This window comes from Capricornis sumatraensis, chromosome 5, assembly GCF_032405125.1.
Source record: "Capricornis sumatraensis isolate serow.1 chromosome 5, serow.2, whole genome shotgun sequence".
Classification (NCBI taxonomy): Eukaryota; Metazoa; Chordata; class Mammalia; order Artiodactyla; family Bovidae; genus Capricornis; species Capricornis sumatraensis.
In genome coordinates, this window is record NC_091073.1 from 55,514,517 (window position 1) to 55,531,486 (window position 16,970).

General features: G+C 42.8%; 1 protein-coding gene across 1 annotated transcript in view; it reads left to right on the forward strand.

Annotated features, from left to right (window-relative positions):
• The window catches only part of CTTNBP2 (cortactin binding protein 2), a 172,050-nt gene that overhangs the window by 139,309 nt on the left and 15,771 nt on the right, over positions 1–16,970 (forward strand). Inside the window, exons 13-16 of the mRNA XM_068972796.1 lie at positions 1,983–2,069; positions 2,150–2,249; positions 13,420–13,572; positions 13,745–13,932. Of these exons, the coding sequence (XP_068828897.1) occupies positions 1,983–2,069; positions 2,150–2,249; positions 13,420–13,572; positions 13,745–13,932 (528 nt within the window). The remainder of the gene's footprint in view (positions 1–1,982; positions 2,070–2,149; positions 2,250–13,419; positions 13,573–13,744; positions 13,933–16,970) is intronic.

Consider the following 16,970-nt stretch of genomic DNA (forward strand, 5'->3'; position numbering starts at 1 on the left):
GCTCAGCCTCTCCTTTTAGGATCCTGATGTTTGTCAGGCAGCTACAGCCACTGTCGTTTTTCTTCCAGACACGCTAGTCTCTCTGTTGCTGCCCTACCCCCACTGTGAATCCCACTCTTCCCTTTTTAATTGAAGGCTTAGCAGTGGTGGAATAATATTTAAAATAAGATGAAATCTCTGGTGGCTACCAGGTAGATTGTCTTTCAGAGCCTAAAACTCAGTCCCCAGTGCAACATCAAGGGGCCCCTTAGGATCACTTCCTTCCTTAGCCCATTGTCTGACACCTAGTGGTCAAGCCTGGTTTCCCTTCCCTTCCTAGGAGTTCGTCTAAACATGCCAGGGTCTCCCGGGAAGCCAAAGCTCAGGTCTTAAAGGCCCCAGGTAAGGAAGGAGTTCCTTTTCCTGTAAGGAGCCAGGGGCATAGTCACTGTCTTCACAAAAGGCCACTCTGGTCACCCTCTAGGATGTGACCTTCCCTTTTATATAAAAGGGACAAACGGGCAAGAAAGCACAGCGGAGCAACAACAGCACAAAGATCCACATCCGTGTCCTTACATTGTCCCATTGCAGATTAAAAAGAGAGACAAGACCCTGTCGTGTCTTAACACTTTTCTAAGTCTGGGTGGCTCAGTCCTCAGTCTAACTTCGTCAAGGGTACTGGTTAGGTTGGTGCTTCACCTGTGTGGGTCCTTTTCTGCCAAACCTTTCTAGGAAGAAACCTCCCCAGCATGGGAGCACAGCACTGGATTATGGGGGTGTGGGAGGCTGATCTCCACCCCAATTTCACTCCAAACGTCATTGCCCTTGTCCTGCATAAAACATCATTCATTGACTTTCCATCTTAGCACCCATTACATCTCCACCTGTTCTTAGATGAGATATTTTTATACATGAGGATAAAGAGTTTTTAAAATCATATAGGCTTCCAGGAAGGAAGGAAAAGTGATCAGCCAGACTCTACCTAGATTTCTGGAATTCAGTGCTTCGAAGAGTGGGATCGTATAGAGAGTTGATCCAAGTATTTTATCCTCATGAAGATGTCCTTTATGTAAAAAGTCAACACAAAGGTATTCTCTGATATACAATAGGTGTAAAAAGATGGCACTCCTGTATGCTTAAAAACCAAATACATGCCTATCAACTGTGCAGAGAAGAAAACTGGAAGCATGAACCATATTGTAGTGGTTGCTTTGCTGATTTCTATTCTGATTCTTTAGTTTTCTTTGTGTTGTCCAAAATTTCCTGAAAAACATTCACTGCTATTTTAACCTCTGAAAAGTAAGATAAGCATTGGAAAATTTTGAACTAAAGAGCATCTGTAAAGGATAATAAAAAAAATTACAGAATATCTATAAGGGACAAAATACACTAGAAACTGTGTTCCCAGGTAGTATACTGAACCTCAGTGTAGAAAATGGAGGGAAGAAAGGAGTATACTTTTTCAAAAGAGGCCCTCTCTTGCTATAAACATGTAAATACTGTAAAATTCGGAGAAGGCAGTGGCACCCCACTCCAGTACTCTTGCCTGGAAAATCCCATGCACAGAGGAGCCTGGTGGGCTGCAGTCCATGGGGTCATGAAGAGTTGGACATGACTGAGCAACTTCACTTTCACTTTTCACTTTCATGCATTGGAGAAGGAAATGGCAACCCACTCCAGTATTCTTGCCTGGAGAATCCCAGGGACTGGGGAGCCTAGTGGGCTGCCGTCTGTGGAGTCGCACAGAGTCAGACACGACTGAAGTGACTTAGCAGTAGCAGCAACTGTGTAAAATATAAAATACTATGTTTGTCAGTGTTCACATTAAAATGAAAGACCATATGTCCAGTGAATGAAGCCAATCCCTAGAAAAATACTTTTAATCTTTTGAAAGGCAGAAAACAATCAGAAAGGACATTCTACACCGTGTAAATAAACCAATAACTTAATATTTATCTTCTCTCTAATATTTTTACCAAGATCTTCTCTTGGTTTATTAATAGGTCGAGCAATATCATAATGTCATTTTCCACGGCCCAGAAGGGAGCTTGCAAGACTACATCGCCCATCAGCTTGCACTCTGTCTGAAGGTATGGGTTAACCACATACCCTCTCCTTTCCTTTGAAAATGCGAAAGAGTTCAGAACTAACCACACTCTTCTTATCACAGCACAGACAAATGGCTGCAGGATTCCCCTGTGAAATAGTGAGAGCTGAAGTGGATGCTGATTTCTCCAAGGAACAGCTAGTAGATCTGTTCATCAGTAGCGGTAAGACCATCTCAGCTAACTGAGTTGTGATAACCAAAAGGCATGTTTTGTCAATTAATCCATTGCAAGGAAAAAGTGTTGTGCTTGGGGATAAATTTCAGTAGACTGTTCAATTCTGCCGCAGCTATGGGATGAAAATTGGGAGCCCCGGTGACACTTGTAAAAGGCATTTATGTACGTGTCATTGCATCTCTTCTACATCCTGTGTCCTGTTTATAAATTATCTGTTTGAAGTGTGATATATAATTGGCACTAGAGGATACCAAAGGAGGGGTTGGGGGGGGCAGTCCACCTTAATGAGACTATGGTATCATTGGTGCAGTTTTGAATGAATTGCACAGTGGTAATAAGTGATTGATTTTTTAGTAAATTTAATTATTCATGAATTCTGTACAACAAAGCACCCCTTATTGTTGCACCTGGGGTGCACTGCTTTCTCCACTTCATTCTTAGTGTGCTGTTGACCAGCACTTTGCTAAACACAAACCATGCGTTAATTAACTCATTTGGACTTCCCCAGTGGCTCAGCAGGTAAAGAATCCTCCTGTAATGTGACATGGGTTCGATTCCTGGGTCTGGAAGATCCCCTGGAGTAGGAAATGACAACCTGCTCCAGTATTCTTGCCTGGAAAATTACATGGACAGAAGAGCCTGGCGGGCTACAGTCCAAAGGGTTGCAAAGAGGCAGACATGACTAAGTGACTGAGCACACTCAATCTCCACAACAACCCTATGCAAGTTGGGGTTTTTCCCCACTCTGAGAGAGTCTAGTTTAATTTGTCTGAAGTATGGGATGGGCACCAGCATTTAAAAAAATTTTTTTACTGGAATTACAGTTGATTTACAATGTTGTGTTAGCTTCAGGTGTATAGCAAAGTGAATCTGTTATACGTATACATGGATCCACCCTTTTCTTTTTTTAGTTCTTTTCCCACATGGGCCATTATAGAGTATTTACTTATTTTTGGCTGTGCTGGGTCTTCATTGCTGCGTGCAGGCTGGAAATAGTTGCAGTGTGAGGGCTTCTCCTTGTGGTGGCTTCTCTTGTTGTAGCTCACAGTCTCTAGTAGTGGCTGCAGCTCACAGGCTTCAGCAGTGGTGGCGCCCAGGCTTAGTTGCCTCATGGCATGTGGGATCTTTCCTGGCCAGAGGTCAAACCCATGTCTCCTGCACGGGCAGCTGGACTCTCAAGCACTGGACCGCCAGGGAAGCCCCTTGAGTTGGTATTATTATCTCCATTTCAAAGGGGAGGAAACAGGCATAAAGAGCTTCAATAACTTGCCACAACTACACAGTGGCAGAACCGTGATTTAAACATATTAATTAATACAGCATTTCCATGAATTCCCCTTCTTAGGCTCCAGAGCCTAACACCCCCATCTTCAGCACAGGCAGAGTCAGTATGACCCTGTAGAGCATAAGTGACTAGTGAACCAGAACTGGAATGGAGCAGCCTCTGGTCTCTATGGGCTCACAGCCTCAGAGAACCTGGGGATGGGGTGAAGGAGAGAGGTGGTTGTGAGCTGAGTTAGGATGCAATAAAGTGCAGATTCAGGTCTCTTCTTCAGAGCAAGGGGTGATTCTCATCTTTGGACCTGTGATCAAGGGAGATATCTTGTAGCTGGTGACCAGGCTGGGGAAGATGGAAATCACCAGGAGTTCCTAAGCCAAGAAATACGATTGAGGGGCAATTTAGAGGCAGGCTGAGGAGTCCACAGACATGGAAGCACATTTTGAGGATAGGAAAACACCAGAATCTGAATGTTGCCGTAGTACTCAGGCGACTCTTTGCCAGAGGTAGTGAGAGTAAGTGACAGAAAACTGTTTTCTCTGACAATAATGACAAAGCTAACAATTATTAAGCTTTTTCTCTGGTAAGCCCTATTTGGGGCTTCCGTGGTAGCTCAGACAGTGAAGAATCTGCCTGCAATGCAGGAGACCCAGATTCAATCCCTGGGTCAGAAAGATCCCCTGGAGAGGGGAATGGCAACCCACTCCAGTATTCTTGCCTGGAGCATTCCATGGATAGAGGAGCCTGGCAGGCTACAGTCCATGGGGTCACACAGAGTCAAACACAACTGAGTGACTAACACGCTTAAGCCCTATTCTAACGTCCCTGGTTTATAAACACTTGAGACAAGAGGTTAAGTGCTGGCTCATGGATGCCGCAGCGAGGACACAGCAGTGCAGACTTAAACCAAGCAGTCAGAATCCTGAACCTGACCTGAGTCACTGCCTGCTGCTGCTGCTCCTCAAAAACTCATCTGTACCCCCCATTTCCCTCCCTTAGTTTTATAGCACAAACCCCCTACATTTTTAAATATTCAGTCTTTCTTCATTTCAGAGTAAGAAGTTAAAACATTGTGTGTCTTGTTCTATCAGGGTAAACAGCAGTTAGACTGAACTCTGCTCTAAGCTTAGCTAAAAAAAGAAAGCTGAAAACAGTGAGTTAGGTTAAGAAGGATGCTAAGGTGACCAGCTCAGCATTTCTAAATCTTGGAGGAGTACCTTCCTAAAAATAACTCTTCTTCCTAATTTCCCAATTTGGTGAGTCTCTTGGCCCCCACACTTGGAACTCAGGTCGCATTGGCAGACCTGAAAACCTAAATGCCCACAAGTGCCGTTAAGCTACATAAAGGGGTGGAGCAGGCTGGTGGGGGCAGGAGGGAGGGAAGCCTGTCTCTGTCTCCATGAGAACAGTAGCTCTCAGCTCTAAGCAGCTCAGTGGAGATGCAGTTTCATGGGTTTTGTGACTTGCAGGAAGAAGCAAGAAACCCAAGTTTTTCTGTGAAAATTTGGGAGTTTGTTCTTCAGTGTGTTTTCAACTATCTTAAATTTTTTTTTTAATTTTTACTTTATTTTACTTTACAATACTGTATTGGTTTTGCCACACATTGACATGAATCCACCACAGGTGTATACAAGCTCCCAATCCTGAATTACTATCTTAATTTTTAAAGCTATGTTAAGACCATCTAGAACCCCCCAGGTCCTCTGATTCACGGAGCACTCACTCCTGGCGCACAGCCAGTCCACAGTCATGTCCTGCCAAGTGGGCCCCTCAGTGTGCCTTTTTCATCCATCCCTGTCGGTGCCATCTACTTCATGCCTCCTTTTACTCAGTCTTGTCTACTTGCCTGTAAGTGGCTGCTCTGCCTTCCTTTTCTCCTCCCTGAACAGCCGTCACAGATCCCCAGACCTCTGATTAGAAGCTCTTTGTGATTCCTGTCCATTTTTCCATCACCCACCGAACGAAGTCAGTGCCACTTGGTCTTCCATTCTAGGACATTGTTCCACTTAATGTGTTTGTTTGACCTTTTTTAATTTTTTGAGATATAACAGTAAGTGCAAGGTATACAGTGTGTTGATATGATACCCAAATATTACAAAATGATTACCACTTTATCATTAGCTAGAATTTCCATCACCTCATATAATTACCATTTCTTTCTTGCAGTGAGAACATTTACTGTTTACTCTCTCATCAATTTTCAAGTATATAATAAATACAGTATTAACCCCCCCAAACTTACTCATCTTACAACTGAAAGTTTGTATCCTTTGACTGGTATCTCACTTCCCTCACACTCCAGACTTTGACAACCTCCATTCTACTCGGTTTCATCAGTTTGGCATTTCTAGATTCCACATACAAGTAACATCATGCAGTATTTGCTTTACTCTGTCTGACTTACCTCCCCTAACATAATGCCCTCAAGGTCCATCCGTGCTGTCGTAGACAGTAGGGTCTCTCTTTCTCACGGCTGAATCATATCCTGGTGTTTATGTACGCCACCTTTTTGTTATTCATTCGGCTCTTGATGGATGGTTAGATTGCTTCCATATTTTGTCTCTTGTGAATAATGCTGTGATGGACGCAGGTGTGCAGGTACCGCTTCAAGATTCTGATTTCCTTCCCTTGGGAGATATGCCCAGAAGTGATATTGCTGGATCATATGCTACTTCTGTGTTTTAGTTTTTTGAGGACCCTGCATACTGTTTTCCATAGTGGCTGCACCAATTTATATTCCCACCAACAGTGCCCAAGGGTTCCCTTTTCTATACATCATTACCATTTGTTAACTCTGTTTAGTGATAGCCTTTCTAACAGTTGTTAAGTGATATCTCATTGTGCTTTTGATTGCTGTGGATTGGTGCATTTCCCAGATGGTTAGTGATGCTGAGCCTGTTTTCATGTACCTGTTGGCCATTTGTACATCTTCTTTGGAATATCTGAGTCTTTTAAAAACTAGATATCTAAGCTCCAGCAGAATATAGTATTTCTTCCTCACATGTCCTTTGCTTTTCTGCTCTCCACATCTTTGTTTATTCTGCAGCTTTCATCTAGAATAAACACACAAACTTTGGTTTCCCCCGCCCCCTACACACACACATACCATGACTACCGCATGGCAGGTTCCCGGTAAAGTACTGTGTTGTACATGACTAGTTAAAATAAGACATGGCAGTCCCTGTTTTAAATACTCTGAGGACACCCCAAATAAAGGCTTCTCTGATCTCTCCAGATATGACAACTACCTCTGATGAAGAGCAGGAAGCTTTGTTTACCTCTGTCCCACCCAACTGTAGTCAAGGCATTGAGGCTTATTTGGGCTTTTACGTTCGTCCCACACACACACACAGTATGAGCTCCTTGAAGGCTAGTAATGTAGCTTTTTCTTCTATTTCACTTTGTACACTGATTGCCAGTAATTACTTGTTGAGTGAGTGGCTGAATCTCCTGATATAAGACATAGACAAAGAAAAATGGAATGTTAATCATACTTAGTTGTCAGCAAGTAGAAGAACTTGCTTATAGTGGAGCTAGAAAGAAAAAAGAGAGTGTAGGAGTTGTTGAGGCAGTCCTTGATGACAGGGCATAGAAACAGAATGAATTGGATTTCCAAAAGGTTTTCAAATGATAGACTGAGTCCAAAAAATCTACTTTCTTATAGGAAATAGTATAGCATCTCCAAGTATTAAAGGACTTTTATTCTGCATTTGGCTCAATAATTTACAAGTATCAAATATCCTCTTTTTTTTTTTTATTAGCACAAACAAGACACAAACACAAGGCTTCTGCCTGCTAAGACCTTGAATGCAGTTACCGAAGTTAGCAAGCAGAGCGTATTGTAGGCTCCTCATTCGCCTTCGTCCCCACATCTAGGCAGTCCTCATTCCTTTTGAATCTGCTTCCCATAGCTCGTCTCCACCTCCTGCTCTCCAGTCCCCCGCCACCTGTCATCTCTTGTTCAAGGGACTGTGCCACTAACCCCTCTTGTTCTTCTGCTCTCACTCCTTTCTGAAGCCCTCTGCAGGCTTCCAGAGGGCTCACCCTAAAACGTAAAGCTGCTCATGACAGTTTCCTACTATTATCCTCTAGCGTCACCAGAATAGACACTGGCGGTCTCCGCATGTCAAGTCAGGAACGTTGCAGTCTGGCTTCAGGTCTCTGCCTCGCTGCTGTCCGTCCTCAGCTTCGGGAACTCCGTCCATTGTCACGGCAGTAGGCCCCACTGCTCTTGACAGGTGGCCAATGAGGAGATCATGGAGAAGGTACATTTTGAGTAGATGAGGACACCAGGAGCTCCTGAGGCAGCACCAGGGAATCGCAAGTGAGCCAGAGGGAAGGCTCTATGGATAGTGTGGGGTCACTGAGTGTAGTGCAGAAAGCCCCCAGCAGGGAATTTTCTTTTGTGGTGAAAGAAAAGGTGATGGAAAAGGACAGAGTAGAGAAGGCAGAGATCTGGGTTAGAGAAAAGGAGCTTCAAGGCTATTCTACTTAAGCTTTTAGAATACTAATGGGACAGAAAATGTCTATCCCCTAGTCTCTCTCTTTTTTAACCAAGAAAGTAAATTGATTGAACAGCATGACTGCAACATGACTGAACAACATGAGGAATGTACTGATTCATAAGGTGTTCTAAACTTATTCCTAGTTTTTAACCTTATTTTCTCAAAAAAAAAAAAAAAAGGTTTAAACTACGAAGATTTAGCTGGGGGTAAGAATGTTGAGCTTTCCTCTTCCAGTGGGCACAGCACATACATTTCCATATATGTTCCTCTCTGTGACTCTGTAGAAGAAAGCCAGTGAAAGAGACAGAGGGTGAATAAAAGAAGTGTATGAGCAACAAAATACAAGGAAGAATAGCAGATTGTTAAAAATTATTAGTTTTAAGAATTAAAACTTACATGGATTGTGAAACGGTGCCAGTGAAGAAAGGAATGTAGAGCAGAAGACAGTTCAGGAAGAGTGGCCTAGCACTTACACCTGCAATGGGTATTTTGTTCATTTTAAAATAACATCTTCCTTCTCGTATTGGCTTTCGTGAGAAACTGTCACGTCACATGACTCAGTTATTTGGTAAGGAAGGTGTGAACGTGTATTAGAATTGGGTCGAATTTCTCCTCAGTATAAGGTATTGAGTTAGGTTAACAAGACAGATACTTTTTTAAATTACACGTGACAGGAGTAGTAAGAAAAAAAAAACACTCAATTGGTATTTTAAAGCAATGCTTAGAATTCCTGAGAAAACTTTCTACTTCCAAAGAAATAAAGATGGAATTACTGTAATAATATCATATATAATTGAAGTCTACATAAATGAGATTTCCTCCTTGGACCCTGGATTGCTAGAGGCTCTTTGCAGACCTTTTCCTTGCTTCTCATCTGGACTCAGAGCATCATCCCCACAGAGCCTTGTTTTAAATGGATGGTGTAAAAGATGGGCCACGTCCATCCCCAAAGAGGAGAGTGTGGACTTGGCCTCACCTTAGACATGAAGTAATTTGGGTTTAACTATAACTGTGATATGTTATTTTTAAACCAATGAGTCTTGCTGTAGAACTTAGCTATCCAGAACTTTGCATACAAGGGTGTGCAAAACTGAACTATAGCCCTGAGCCTAGCCAAGGAGATATCTGATTAAGATTACTGATCTCTGAGGAGGAGCAGAGATGATACACCTACAAAGTTAGAAGAAAGGACAAAAAGAGATTAGTTTCAGAAATGGGGTTTTGAATTAGTAGAGGACAAAGGAAATTTAAATGGTCAGCTTTCCCACAATAGGCCAGAAGAAATCTCCAGATATAACATGTCATGAGTAGCCATCTTGTGTCTCCATAAACCCTGATCAAAGGCTGAATAATCCTTCAAACCCAAAGGTGTGATGAGTTTTTGCTTCTGTAGTTGGTTAATATTATAGAAATGAATCCATGTTAAATAACTTGAACTAGACATGCTAGTCTAATTTCACAACTAAAGTGAAATTCACATTTGGACGAACTTGTTAGGATGTTGAACTTAAGTGGTCAGATAGAGAAGTAGGGAAAATTGAACATATGCAGCCAGGAGTGTTGAAGACAAAGCTTTTCACCAAAAAACAACCCAGTCTATTTGACCTGGGATTGATACCTGAGGGGAGACTGATATCAACAAAATTGAGGTGGAAACCCAACCCAACTGTTTCGAACAGCACCCCATGTACCTTTTGTCTAGGACACAAGCTGTGCGTTAAATATGGGATAAATTGAGTCACTCACTATAAATACAATCCTTGCTTATGGTCCCAGGAGAATGAGTTGGTGTCTTTTTCCAGGAGATCTCCTACAATCCTATAAATGCATTTATCTCCAGCTTGAATCCTTCCTTGCTGCCTCCCTCCTTCTGGTCCAACCCTGCTGGACATCTCAGGAGAGATGCCTCACTCATCAGACACTCAGGCCTGAGACATAGCCCATTGCCACTGTCTCAAGTGTGCTCCCGCTCATGTGCTCTCTGCCTTCATTCACTACGTGGCTCCTCCTCCGGTGAGAACTTCTGAGTTGCCTCTGATATTCCCTCTCTGCCCCTCTCTCAAGACAGTCAACCACTGAGCTTTGTTATTGTTCAGTCACTGTCGTGTCCAACTCTTTGCAACCACTTAACTGCAGGATGCCAGGCTTCCCTGTCCTTCACTGTCTCCCAGAGTTTACTCAGACTCATGTCCACTGAGTTGGTGCTGCCATCCAACCATCTCATCCTGCCACCCCCTTCTTCTCCTGCCCTCAGTCTTTCCCAGCATCAGGGTCTTTTCCACTGAGCTTTGCTGACTCATCTCAGAATACCCTTTTGTTCTGAGCGTTGGCCCTGGAGCAGGCTCCCGTTACCCCCTGTCCTCACCTCAGCAGTAAGAGCCTGTGGATGTGTTCTCTTGTTTCTTTACTCTCCCATCAATTTTACTCACCAGAGCAAGATCTCAGAGGAGGAGCCAATTCGTGTTTCTCCCTGCCCTTAAAGACTTCCACTGATTCCCAGAGCTGGTAGTTCCTCCCTTTCAGCATGACATCCCAGGCCTCCCACTTTTCGTTTGTGGCTGGGTTCTGAGACTTCATTTCAACCAGTTCCATGCAGGCTGTACATAAAACACCAGTGCCCCAGGCCCAGCCCTGACCGACTGCATCAGACCTCTGAGGATGGATCCCAGGTGACTGCAGAGTGTGGCGCAGAATGACGACACTGCCTGCCACCCTGCTGCCCACAGAGGGGTCTCCTGGATTCCACCCCACTGACGTGGCTTTGCCCCCGAGCTCCCAGCCCATCCTGACTGGAGGCCTGGGTCAGCTTTGGGCTCGCCTTTGTGCCACTCTTGAAACTACTCTAACCTTAGTTTGAGGTTCCAGTCCCTTCAAGGACTGAGCCCTGCCTGGAGTCCATTCTCCCACCTGTGCCATTTCTTAAAACTAGAAAACCTTCTTCTGATCTGTCAAGATGCCATTCTTCATAATGGGTCCAGTTTAAAATGCTACATTCCCCCACTTAGAATCAGTCACCTCCAGCACTGTGCCATAGTGCTTAGCACAGTACACAGGGCAAGGGGGCAGTGGAAGACATTGTTGAGATGCAATTACATGTTCCTGTAGGCACGTTCTAGTTAGACGCACAGCTTCAAAGCTACTAGAACTAGCCAAGCACTTCCCTGGTGGCTCAACGGTAAAGAATCTGCCTGCCAGTGCAGGAAATGTGGGTTTGATCCCTGTGTCGGGAAGATCCCCTGGAGGCGGGCATGGCAGCCCCACTCCAGTATTCTTGCCTGGAGGACCCCATGGACAGAGGAGCCTGACAGGCTACAGTCCACAGGGTCACAAAAGAGTTGGGCATGACTGAGCAACTAAATAACAACAAATTACGTGTTCCTGCAGACACGTTCTAGCTGGACGTAGCAGCTTCAAGGTCACTAGAACTAGCTGCACACTTAATCCAGATGAAGGAAAAACTGGAGACCTTCAGTCCTCAGTTACAGAAAAGCAGATACATAAGCCATTCAACCTGTCTTTTTTTTTTTTAATCACTGGGCATAAAGGATTTGTTAGCTTATCATTATTATTTTTTTAAAAAAACTATAGGTTTATCGTGTACTTAGTGGCTCAGTCGTGTCCGACTCTGTGACCCCATGGACTGTAGCCTGCCAGGCTTCTCTGTTCATGGAATGCCCCTATGCAAGAATGCTGGAATGGGTTACCATGCCTTCTCCAGGGGATCTTCCCGACCCAGGAATCGAACTGAGGTCTCCTGCATTGCAGGCGGATTCTTTACCAGCTGAGCTGGTAAAGCCATCATACTTCCATAATAAGTGTAGTTCTGAAATAACATTTGACCCTGAGAAGCACAGAATGTGTTAGCACTCTTCATTGAACGGCCGTGTGGAGGGGGATGGGGCACATGCCGAATGCTGGCGTACCCACCCCCACAGACCACTCGATGGAGAGGCAGCTGGTTTTGATTCTGGTCTTTTAGTTTTTAAAGCTTTGTAACATCCAGAAAAGTTATTTCAGTCTCAGAAGAGATTAATTTACAGTGTTCAAGGAGTTCTCTTGAAAGTGACAATGCATTTGTGTGTATAGTAACACGGAGGCGGAATGGGTATAATGTACTATCATAAGTGTTTGCGAAAAGTGGAATTACTTGACAAAATCACCACTGAGTATTCTAAATTGATCTTTTCTCAAGGTTAATTTAGCTAAGACTAGGGCATCTTAGAATCTTCTAAAATATTAAAAGGTGATATAAATTTTTTATTCATTGCTATCTAGCAAGTATTATAGATGTATTTCAATTACCGTATTAACAACATTTGAGTGCTTAGCAGGTACCCAGGCAGTCTTTCAGTTACATTTTATCTACTGATTTGCCTAATACATATAATAATAATCCTGCATTTATGCAGTTCAGGCCCCCTGTCTTTAGTGTGAGGACCCCTAAAATAAGAATCACAAGACCCAGATTGTGGTCCTTCCTTATTGCTGTTTCTGAAGCCTTGGTCAAATCTCCTTAACATCTCTGAGATCTATGAAATGAAAGGAGTGATCTGCTTGTCTCTGAGGTCCTGTCTCCATAATTTTATGAACATTATACACATGTGTAATTTAAAGGATTAAATTTATTAAAATAAATTTAAAGGATTCAATCCTCATTGAAGGATCTTGATCCTTTGTATTCTGAAATATCCATCTATAAAATACATACTACCTATTTTTATAGATCAGTGAATAATTTAAAATAAAATGATAATTTAACCACTGACCTGGTCACACAATAGAACATCTCTAGCTTCCAGAATGGCCCCACATGCCCCACCCTTGTTCACAAACCCTTCCTTCTAGAGGTAGCCACTAGTCTCGCTTTTGTAATCATTTCTTTGCTTTTTAAAAACAGTTTTACTATCTATGAATTCCTAAAGTATATGTTCATGTTTTAACGTGTATGTTTCATGAACTCTAAATGATGGTGTCATATTGTTTGTATCCTTGTGTGATTTGTTTCTTAATATACCGTTTGTGACAGTCTTCCATGTGGCTGCTAGTAGCTACAGTTTGTTCATTTTCAAATCCATTGTAGGAACATACTTTCTATTCTGTTGTTGGTGGACTTTGGATTGATTCCATTTGGGATCTGTTATGGAACTAGTTAGTGTTGGATCGTTCTGTGTGGGGGTGTCCTCAGCTGTATTCAGTAATTTCAAACTGTTTCCCAAAGTCTTTATACTTTCCCAGCCATGTCAGAGCACCTTGTCACATCTTTGCTAACATGTAAACTTTTGCAAGTTTGTACATTTCTGTCATTTTATGTTTTAATCATTGATCATTTAATCATTGATACATTTTAATCATTGAACTTCTGTTTTGACCCCAGCATGTCTGATCCCAGTGAAACAATCTCCTGCTAACAAGAAAATCATCGTCATCTTAGAGAACTTGGAAAAATCTTCATTGTCTGAGTTACTGGGGGACTTTTTGGGACCTCTGGAAAATCACAGCACTGAAAGCCCCTGTACCTTCCAAAAAGGTAAAGAAAGATAGTAGAGAGACCACCCCAAGAAGCCAGCTGCTCTAAGAGCTTTCTGATCTCTCTGTCCCCTGGAGCACGTTAGGCTTCATGGCCATCTCTCCTTCACTTGTTTGGACTTGTTCCCTGCTAAGGTGTCCTGACGTTGGACTGCTGCTTTGGTGTGTTTTAGGAAACGGAATGTCTGAATGCTACTACTTTCATGAGAACTGCTTTCTGATGGGAACAATCGCCAAGGCCTGTCTCCAGGGCTCTGACTTGCTGGTGCAGCAACATTTCCGCTGGGTGCAGCTGCGCTGGGACAGCGAGCCCATGCAGGGGCTGCTGCAGAGGTTCCTCAGGAGGAAGGTTGTGAATAAGGTAACAGACCACACGCAGCCCATTGTTGGGAGAGAGTCCTTGACATTACCCTGGCGTTGCTGTCAGGCAACCTGGGCTTGAGCTCTGCCACTTACTGTGTGGCTTCTGACAAGCAGAAATTGGGGATAGGCAAGGGTCAAGTGGGACTTCCCTGGTGGCTAAGACAGTAAAGAATCTGCCTGCTTTGCAGGAGATATGGGTTTGCAAGAGACTCAGGTTCAATCCCTGGGTCAAGAAGATACCCTGGAGGAGGGCTTGGCAACCCACTCTAGTATTCTTGCCTGGAAAAATCCTTTAGACAGAGGAATCTGGCAGGCTGCAGTCCATGGGGTCATAAAGAGTTGGACACAACTGAGCGACTAACACTTTAAGGATTAAATAGGATAATGCATGTAAAACTCATAGCAGTACCTATACTATATTAAGTATTTTTAAAAAAACAAACTGTTTATAATAGCCAGAACATGGAAGCAACCTAGATGTCCATCAGCAGACAAATGGATAAGAAAGCTGTGGTACATATACACAATGGAGTATTACTCAGCCATTAAAAAGAATACATTTGAATCAGTTCTAATGAGGTGGATGAAACTGGAGCCTATTATACAGAGTGAAGTAAGCCAGAAAGAAAAATAACAATACAGTACACTAATACATATATATGGAATTTATTTTTTAAGTGGTTATTTATTTATTTTTTAATTTTTGTTTTTACTTTATTTTACTTTACAATACTGTATTGGTTTTGCCATACATTGACATGAATCTGCCACAGGTGTACATGAGTTCCCAATCCTGAATTTAGAAAGATGGTAACAATAACCCTGTATGTGAGACAGTAAAAGAGACACAGATGTATAGAACAGTCTTTTGGACTCTGTGGGAGAGGGAGAGGGTGGGATGATTTGGGAGAAAACATGTATAATATCATGTAAGAAACGAATTGCCAGTCTAGGTTCGATGCAGGATACAGGATGCTTGGGGCTGGTGCACTGGGATGACCCAGAGGGAGGAGGGAGGGGGTTCAGGATGGGGAACATGTGTACACCCGTGGCGGATTCATGTTGATGTATGGCAAAACCAATACAATATTGTAAAGTGAAAAAAAATTAATAAAATTTAAAAAAACAAATAAGCAAACAAATAGACATCCCTGATGGTTCAGGGTTCAGATTCTGAGCTTCCAGTGCAAGGGATGCAGGTTTGATCCTCGTTGGGAAACTAATATCTCACATGCCATGCGGTGGGGGCCCCCCTCCAAAAAAAGCAGATAGGTTTTACTGTTTTAATTAACCATTCTCAAGGGGTCTCCCTGAGTTTAAATGCTGAGACTAGATTAGAAAATTAATCATTCTTCTTAAGGAAAAGCTACTGTTTCTTTGGAGCCTTCATTAGCCATCTACTCAAGCTAGTTTTAATATTTGTTACATTGTGTTATAGTAACTATTAAAAAGTCATATAAAAAAATTAGAAATCTCTGTTGACACATTTTTAAGAAGAATAATCACTTTTAGTGATTTTTCATAGTAAATATTCTGCATTCTATCAAAATAACAAAATTAATTTAGTGCTTACCAAATTGAGCACATTATTCTCTAAAGTCATATTCTTAAATTAAGCCAGTAGCTAAGTGTCTGGGTGGATTTGAAATAAAAGAGCTCTATTTAGCAAGATTTTATTGTTTAATCCTGCACAATGGGCCACACTTGGAGGACAGGATCTTGATTGTATCAGCAGAGGAGTTTAAGCAGTAGGTAATACGACACCCCACTGTTAGCTGCTTCCCACACAAAAAGAGGCTTTTTTCCCTTACATAACCAGATGCCTTGCAGTAGGTGTTGCTGATGTCCATTCACACCTTCGTGATGTCAGGTCCCAGGTCTGGGTGAATCTCTTGGCCTCTCTTCAGGACTGCCTGGCTTCTGCAGGGCTTCAGGCACCACACCCTCACACAGACTTGTTCACAGGTAGGGAGCAGGATGCCGCACTGTGCAGAGAGGGAACTTAGGCTTCTTTGCCTCCTTCTTATCAGGGGGGACAGCATCTTTTTCTGAAACTCCCAGAATCAGAAGACTTCCCCTTAATGGTTCATTAACCAGAACTGGTTCCATGCCCACCCTTCTGCCATAGACCTTGACTAGAGCTATCTTCCCAACACCAGAGTGCTCCACCGAGTTCCTGATCAAAATCTCTGGGTCTGTTGTGTTAGAGCATGTGAATGTACATGCATTCATAGAGGAAGGCTGGGGGAGGGTGGTGGAGGGAGAAGGGTGCGGCGGGAATGCCTTTGGGACTTCAGTGAACAGTCCCTACCAGTGGTGATTTCAATTAGTACCTGAAGTTCCTAATTGAATCAGAAATCGTCTGCCCCAAGCTCTGCTAAAGTCAGTTGCCTGATCATAAATATATGCTTTTATGATCTATTATATGACCTCAGCCAGTAGGAAGAAAGGTGTGATAAAGACAGTCATGGATTTTGTAGCTTTTCACATCATTGATGCTTCCATTAACTTTATTAATAATTAAATCTTACTGCTAAAAAGCTCACCTAGAGAACTGCAAAAGATACCAGTATTTTTCTTAAAGACTTTATTATTTTTAGAGCAGTTTTCGGTTTACAATAAAATCGAAAGTCCTCAAATAAGCATAGCTTCCCGCATTCTCACCAGAAGGCTGCATTGTTTCATCAAGGAGGAACCTGCACTGACACAGCAGAGTGCCTGGTTTATCTAAGAGAAGAGCATGGAGTGCGTCACAAATTTCTGTGTCTTTCTTGCGCAAGGGCCATGCTAATCTTCCTTGAAGTCTTTCCTAACCCTCTCCCTCTTCCGGCTGTCTGGTAAACATAGTTTGAAAAGGATTGATTTTACTTATTTTGAAAGGAAAGTTCTAATCTTCAAGCGCTACACTTTCCTCCATTGTGCCTGCGGATGGGCAAGTGGGGTGTGCTGTAAGGAACAGAAAGTGGGGAGGAAGGGTAATGTGTTTAATTTTCCAGGAATCACTTCAAGTAGGTTAATAAAATGGATTCCTGGGGT